The sequence below is a fragment of the Antrostomus carolinensis genome, unplaced genomic scaffold, assembly GCF_000700745.2.
Source record: "Antrostomus carolinensis isolate BGI_N321 unplaced genomic scaffold, ASM70074v2 scaffold10620, whole genome shotgun sequence".
Taxonomy (NCBI): domain Eukaryota; kingdom Metazoa; phylum Chordata; class Aves; order Caprimulgiformes; family Caprimulgidae; genus Antrostomus; species Antrostomus carolinensis.
Window position 1 is genome coordinate 1 of NW_010287722.1, and position 7,920 is coordinate 7,920.

General features: G+C 40.0%; 1 protein-coding gene across 1 annotated transcript in view; it reads left to right on the plus strand.

Moving 5' to 3' along the window:
* Positions 1-3,795: 3,795 nt before the first annotated feature.
* LOC104521830 (glucose-6-phosphate exchanger SLC37A1-like) overlaps positions 3,796-7,920 on the plus strand; it is a gene marked incomplete at its 3' end in the record, with an annotated part of 16,142 nt that continues 12,017 nt past the window's right edge. The window contains exons 1-3 of the mRNA XM_029083978.1: positions 3,796-3,851; positions 5,574-5,655; positions 6,520-6,646. Of these exons, the coding sequence (XP_028939811.1) occupies positions 3,796-3,851; positions 5,574-5,655; positions 6,520-6,646 (265 nt within the window). The remainder of the gene's footprint in view (positions 3,852-5,573; positions 5,656-6,519; positions 6,647-7,920) is intronic.

A 7,920-nucleotide genomic window follows, 5' to 3' on the forward strand; every position in this document is an offset into this window, starting at 1 on the left:
AGTAATGAAATATGCAAATGAGTGATACACACTTCAACTGCTCACCACCCGCCAACCAAGCCCGGCCCATTCCCAGACAATGATCCCAGAGAAGTGACAATCCCAAACTGAAGCCAAAATCCAGGAAGAGCAAGAGCCTGGGCAAAAATAAAGAAGAGACCCTCGTTAATATACTGAGCATGATGTTGTATGATACAGAATATCCCATTGGCATATCCAAATGCCAATTTAGCTTATTAATTTAAATATTCCTGCCGTGCCCCCCGCCAGCCACCCTATATTGCACTTGCAGACTAACAAAACATGAAGTCCTTCAATTTCCAGTGACAAAATTGAAAACATAAATGTGTTATCAAGTTTTCTCCCATAACAAATCCATTCCCAGGCTGAAACCAAAACACAGCGCTGTTCTTGCTACTAAAAAGAAACCCAGCTCTGTCCCAGCTAAAACCCAGGACAAGGCCTGTCACAAATGACTGTATTTTCCTGAACAGGAAGAGAGCTATGGTTCAGCCGGTGCAGCGGGAAGCCTGAAGAAGCAGTACAAAGTTTGGAAGGTAAATATGGATTCAAAGTAAGTACCAGAATATTGCTTTATGTGTTACAGTACAACAGATGAAGTGAAAATACTTGTTTTCACTGTCAGGTAAAATAGTTGCAGAAAATGAAAGTAACAGAAAACCAGTTTGAATGATTGAATTGGAGCTTGTCCTTGGGCTTCATTAGTAAGAAGGAAATATAAAGGATGTGTTGGTAAACTACCAGTTATGTGTTGTAGCCTATTAATGTAATTTCTGAAGAATAGCTTGGTTTTTAAGATCTGTTTTAATCTACATCAGCATGCAGTCTTTATAACCTGTTAACACAAGTTTTATTGCTGCAAGTTTCTCTGCTTTTGTGGAGTAACTTTTATTTGTTTATTAAAAACACATTAATAGCAGAGGAACTGATGGGTATATGGGGACAGAGATAAGCTGTTGAGTAAATGAGAACTCAGGTGGCTCTGCCTGCAGTAGATAACATGAAATCAGCCCCTGTCAAATAGAGTTAGGGTGCAGTTCTCTAAATGCTGCTGATAGTCCAGTTGTCTCTGCTAGGGCCTTGGGACTCAATTTACAGCAAGGATACGGTGTTAGGGGGCGATGTGAGTATGATCTCTGCAGCAGGTGCACAGGTGTGCAATGTTGTGTGACCACTTTACATTGAAACCTTTTGTAAGATGTGTGAAGTCTTTTTCTGCTTACGCTAAAGCTGTTAAATAGTAACCTGCTAAACAATTGCTTTCCTGTTGTAACAGTTGCCTTGTGCCATTATATTGTATGGGAACCGTTTAAAGAGGTTTATGACCTCAGGTTTTTGTTCTTTACTGGCCTCTCACTTTTTTCCAGTAGACATTTCTGACACCTCACTTGACGTGAGGTCAATTAAGTAATAGTTTCAGTGTCTGGGATAACTGTGAGAGAGGGGAGATGGGATTTGGGATCACTCTGAAATAGATCAGTTACTGCTGGAAGAAAAAATCACTCCTGCTCTGGGCTGCTTGTGCCCACCTTTTTTTGTTCTTACCTTTCTTTTGCTACTGGAGCTATCAACAGCTCATTTCAACCAAATGTGAAATTACTGACAAGCAGTTCTTGGTTTGAAATTAGAGTTCGGGTGACCTAACTAGTTAGCTGTGGCTGTAAGGGACAGTTCCACCTTTAGTCCCTGCCTTTGTGGTCCTGCTGCTTCAGATTCATCCTGTGTAGCAATTTTGTGTCCACAGAGTTAATATTCCCTATTGGACCAGCTGTTTTTCGGGACAGGTTTTCTGGTGGATCAGCCACCTGAACCATCACTGTATGACTACAAGGTCTGACCCAGAGGAAGGCAGGGACCTGCAGCTGGGGGTGGGAGAGGCGGGGAGGAGGATGCAAGGCTGCACTTTCCCTGACCCCTGCAGCCTCAGAGAGGAGGTAGGAAACTAATGTTGGATGGGAATGGTTATGGGGTTTGCTGGTGAATTGCACAACCAGTTATCTGATTTTGGGGGGCGGGGTGGGACGGGGAAGGAGGTGGAACATACCAAACAAGATTAGCAAGTCAATTCACTTTTATGGGAGGGAGGTGTCAAGCTGAACCAGGCCACTGTGGAAAAATTAAAGGTATGACAAAAATGTGTTAGCATAAAGGAGCAGACACTTGATCTTTTGGTGTGATACTCTGTTATGTGAAGAGGTGATAGTTTTCCACCATTCCTGGGGAGAAAGCCTATGTGGGTAGTGAAGCTTTCATGTTCCCAGCTTTGACACAGCAGACACAACTTGGTGTTGTCATTCAGCTGGCTGAGGACAAGTAGTTTTGGTATCCATAATAAGAAGGGGGAATAAAGATGAGAGGAGAAAGCCTCACACGTTTACCTGCCCTGTGACAGCATCTGAAATTCCCAGGTTAAGACAAACCCTTGGTCTTGGCAGGTGTGTTTTCATCAGAGGAGATTTTGCTTTAGTTCTCTACCTGTTGTTTACCAGGAGACCTAGTCCTGTGTCCTACCAGCTTTCCATCAGGAGCATGGCAGTGACTGGTGCCAGCATGAAGCCCACTAGCTGGGCTACTGGGTGGGTAGGGGTTATGTGGCAGTCCCCGGTGTGGTGTTTGTCATCCTGCTGGGGTGGCTCTGCTGTTAGCACAGAGAGAGGCTTGGCTTGCGTGTGTAAGTTGCAGTCACACCTTTTGCTTACAGTGCCTTTTGTCATCTTACTCAACAGGTGGCTCGTGCTTGCTGCGAAGTAACATTGCAGCTAGTTCCTTTTGCAGTACCTCTAATAAAGGGTACTGTGTGTCTTTTTCTGTTGAGGGGCTTCAGCCCAAATTTGAAGTAACAGTAGGAACTCTACAAGATCTCAAACCAAACTGAATTGATGCCACCAGCGTCTCTTCCCTGCGTGTCACATACACACGTGGGCCTGCCTTCTCCCTTGTACTGGGTGAGCTGGCGCAGGGAGCTCAAGTGGTGAAAAAACTTCTTCTTTTTCTTTTATTTTTTTTTCCTCTGATGATGTGGTGCTTTTTGCAGCACTGATACTGGGACAGGGAAATCAGACTGGAAGTGCTGGTAAAGTCTTGCTGGCAGCACTGTTCAGCCACTTTCAAGCTGGAGGAGTCTGTATTCTGGGCTGAAAAAATGCTACAGTCACTTTTTAACAAATTTCAACTTCATAAATGTTTCTGATGTGTTAAAATAGATCTTTATAAGATGGGGAATTGCATATTTGTAGACTTTCTGGGACAAAAGCAGAGTGTTTTGATGTCAGCTGGCTTTGGCTCAGGTTTTAAGTGCATCTTTGCCTTGTGTCCCCACTGCTTTATAATATACTGACTTCTCAAAATAGATTACACATGATAAAATTTAGAAAAGGCTGTGATTTATATTGGCTTAAAGTTCTCCATTATGTTTTTGGTGTCTCGAAGGTTAGTTGTGGTAATTACTTGTCTCTGAAATAGATAATTGCTGATTCAAATGTTATGATTAGAGAATATTATAATAACTTGATAACAGTGTTTATTTATCAGCTTCTCTTATTTGAAGATCAGCAATTTACAAAAGCAGAGTGAAGAATTATCTGCATGTTGTGACTGAAGATACAGGCAAAAAACCTACAGGGAGATCAACGCAGCAGCGTATCTTCCAAGTTTGTTATCGGCCTACCATCGCACGGCTTTGGGAGGAGCTTTGTTACGTGTTCTGAAGAACAGATAGCGGTGTCACAAGTACATAATTGTGTCGCTTAAAATTTGATACCAGCTGGAGAGTAGATGGCTCAGCTTCCTCCTGGGATCCGCTTCATCACTTCGTTTTCACGAGATCAGTGGTAAGTCCTGAAGTGTGGTGGCGATCTTTGTTTTGGACGATGTGAGTTTGTATCTGGGGAAGGTGGTTGTTGCCTTGCTCTGTTTTTGTTTTTTCATTGTTTCATATATACAGCAAGAAAATGTCGTCAGTTGTATAACAACTAAATATTGCTGATGTGTAAAAAGTGAGATACTTTGTTGGGGAAACCCAGACAGACCCTTATTAGTCAGCGTGCTAGAGAATAAAGGCTTTTATCTTTTCTTTGCAAGGTATGTATTTGCAGGGATAAATTTCAGATGTTTACTTTCATACTCTTAGATGGGAGGGGTACTCGAGGTTAGCTTTCTTTTCTTAATCAGAAGTTTATTTTCTCCCCCACAATTTGATGTGTAATACAGACTTGTAGAATTACAGTTTTAGTTCTTGCTACTGCAATATTTAAAACAAAACAACTCGGAACAAAATCAAGACCCCTTTGTTTTCAGAAAATTAATCCTGGAAGTTGGATGGCCTCAGTTCTGCTTTCTGAAATAGAATATGGAGTCAATTGTGTGTGCATAACAAAAAAAACCCAACCAAACAAAAAAACCCAAATAAAAGACTAAGAGCTTCCTATTTGAGTAATTTTATCACGTTTTCTCTAGTAGAGTGGCAAGGACAAAGTCATTTCAGTTTTATCAGTTGTGAGGATGCCTTCAGTTATGGGGGTGAATAACTCAACTCGCAGTATAACTCTTTAATGTCAGTGTGAATATGCCAGAACTATAAAACAAGACCCTTGTTATGTAAAAGTTTATAAAGAAGAAAATGGTTGAAAAATGCTAATTAAAAATTAGGGACCATAGTATGCTGTGTGATAAGACATCTTTGTATGTATATGTGTACTTCTGTTTAGAGGTGTTAATTTTAAGATCAAAGCTAGGAGCCAGTAAATAAACTCTGATCTCTCTGTATTGTTAAAAGCACAAATCCACAAAACACTCTCCTTAAACAACTGAAACCTGCTGCAAGTAGAGAATAGAATAGATCAAATGTTATTTTTGTTTAACCCTTGCAGTGACAGGGCGTTTGAGATGCCCTTTTAATTCAGGTGAACTGCAGAGAAAGACCCAAGGATGCCAGCGAGGTATAAGGGAAAATTCTTTCCCAACTCCAAAGCCAGTTAAGTATGTTCATGTGCTGCAGCTGACAGTACACACAGTCAGTGTCAGACCCCCCCATCCACCTCTAGAAACAACTGATTTCTGTTGTTGCAGAGGAAGGCCAAACAAAATCCTTACAGCAGTAAGGAAAGAAAGAAGAGATAACCCACAGTAGCCAGACTGGCAATTCACAGAGCCATCATTTACGTCCTAATCCTACCAGAAAACCGGATGAGAAAGTGAAATGTGAAATCTGACTTTCACCATGTTTAAAGTTGAACTGCCTTTTAATAGCCCCCAAAGGAAGGTTGTCAAGAAGGCAGATCAGCTCTGTGGACTCCGGAGCATTGCCATGTTGTCCTGCCCCTACCTGTGGGCTGCCAGGCTCCCTTCCAAAGCCAGATCAGAGCAGCTGTTGTAAAGCAGAGTAACTGCTAGAGTGGTTCTTCTGGCTGTTAAGAGAACATGAAAAAAATTGTCTTCCACTTTTCCAAGATTACCAGTGACTTGTGTAGTGCTTTTATGTAACTTAGTGCTAAAAGTAAATGTGAATAAAATAATTTTCAAATAATCTTTTTGTTTGTTTGTTTGTTTTTTAGGTATAGAGCCTTCATTTTCTCTCTCACTTTCTTGTTGTATGCCAGCTTCCATTTATCAAGGAAACCTATTAGTATAGTTAAGGTAAGCAAGGTTGTGTCCTTGTTTAAACATCCTTCTACGCCTGCCAAACACGGAAGTAGTCGTCTCTTTCAGTATTCCCTTTTGTGAAAGGCAGCATTAAACTTTAACTTGGAATGGTTTAAAAGATGGAAAACTGATAAAGGTAGTATGTGGAGACATTTACTTGATAAACTTTAGGCCTAGAGACCACATCTAGAATATTGCATATACTTCTAATCTTTGGGCTTAAGACTTGAAACAGCTGTGCCTACACTTAATTCATGTTAATCTAATTATAGATATTTAAGAGTGTACAGGCTTACATTCATATGTTTGAGAAAAGCTGCTCATAACTGATGAGTCAAATGTGATAAAATTCTACTGGCATTTACAAGACTGTTCCAAGTACTGTTGAGCGTCATAGTTGTACACTTGGGACTCTCTGGGATTTTTTTAATTATTTTTTTTTCCTCCTGTTTCCAGTGAAGCTGGTAGTAAAATATTACCTAATTCTACGTTTGTTAGTCTAATCTTTGGCCTGTATAACTTGACAAACACAAACAGGATCCCACAGGGCTGTATGGTATGTAACTGACAAGTAACAAGGGGAAAAGTAGGTCGATGTTAGTGGAGAACTTTGAAATTCTGCAGTATCAGAAACACCAGTTCACTATGGCATCTTGTTTCAAATCACATAATTACCCTTTCATGTAATGGTGGCTTCACCCAGTGAAATACCAAACAATTAATGATGGGTAACAATCTTACTGATTTCAGTGGATTTGACACAGGTTCATAGAGAGTTAGACTTGTGAAATTTGTTGCTGTATGAGATTTAACAGTTACTAGTGAATTTTCCATTTTCAAATTTCCTTTCTGTATCAGGGAGAGCTGCATAAACATTGTGCTGCTTCACATGAAGTTGAACTCAGCTCCTACAAAGAATATGCTGCCCAGATTCAGCCTGTCAAAAAAACATCTAATGTATCTCAGTGTGGTTGGGAGCCATTCGGTAAGGGTTGGTTTTTTGGTTTGTTTTTTTGTTTTTTTTCTTTCATAATAATGAGCTGATATTCATAATTAGATTATTTGTCTCTTGCTATTTCTCCTTCACGTATGGAGGGATTCAGGAGATGTGTATGGGAAGGGTGTTTTGTTTTCAGTGTTCTCACTGATTTTTCCAAAGAAAGTTCAGTTGTGACTTACCTTTTGATATCTTTCCTACTTAAAGTCACTTAAACAAGTGATATTATTTTACCTATTACAGCTATGAGATGGTTTCAGTGGAACAGTTTTCAGTCAGAAAATGGGATTTGTCTTTAGAATGTCTGTGAAGGAAAAAAAGGGGGAAGAATAAAATAAATCTTTATCGTTTTCTGCTGTTTTAGTTCAAGGTCCAGGAATCATTTAGGTGAAATTACTCAGTGTTTATCTAAATTGGAACTTTCCAGAGTCCTTATCAATCAAAGAATATTTTTTCTTCACATTTTAATGGAGAAAAATGTGAGACTTCATTGCAGATAGAATTGACAATTTACTGAATAGCTTGTGAACCTGGCCTCTTACTGAAATAGAAAAAATATTTGCCTACTTACAAATTAAATTCAAATTTAATTGTATGTGAATTTAATAGAGATTTTTAATCATGCCTTTACACTTTTATCACTACCAAGAACATCAGTGGAGTGGAATAGTCTATTTTGTCAATGTGTCAGTCCACTCCAGTCTGTCTAGCCATCCGTTCTAATTATTCTTTAATTAGCAATTTTTAAAAGTCCTACTCTGTTCGAAGATAATTAAAGATACGAGCTCTGGGTTTTCTGTGGACAAAATTCTGTGCATTAACTGCCTGCTGCAAGGTAACCAGTCTACTGAAATTATTTAGTCCCACAGGTTTCCAAATGTGTGGGGATGCAATTAAACCTGGTTGCTGTTTCTTGTACCCGGACCAAGGGGACACTAAGTTTTGCTTGTCTAAAAACACTCGTTGGCCTTCTTAATGGAGACTTCTAAGCTCCAGTGGCCTGGTTTTTCCATGAACACACAGGTTATTGCAAAGCTACTCCTTTGGGATGGCACTCTAGACTTGTTCTTTCCGCTCTGTTTTTCAGGCAACGTAGCTGGCAAGCTGGGAGTAACACTGGAAGGAGGAATGCTTTAGTAACTGTGACTTTATTCTCAAACTCAATGGGAATTGTGGCTCCTTGCACATACACAAACTGTCTTTCTTGGTGTGAGCTCGGGTCTCTTGAGATTAGTTTCAGTGTTTCTATCTGGGTGGAGTCC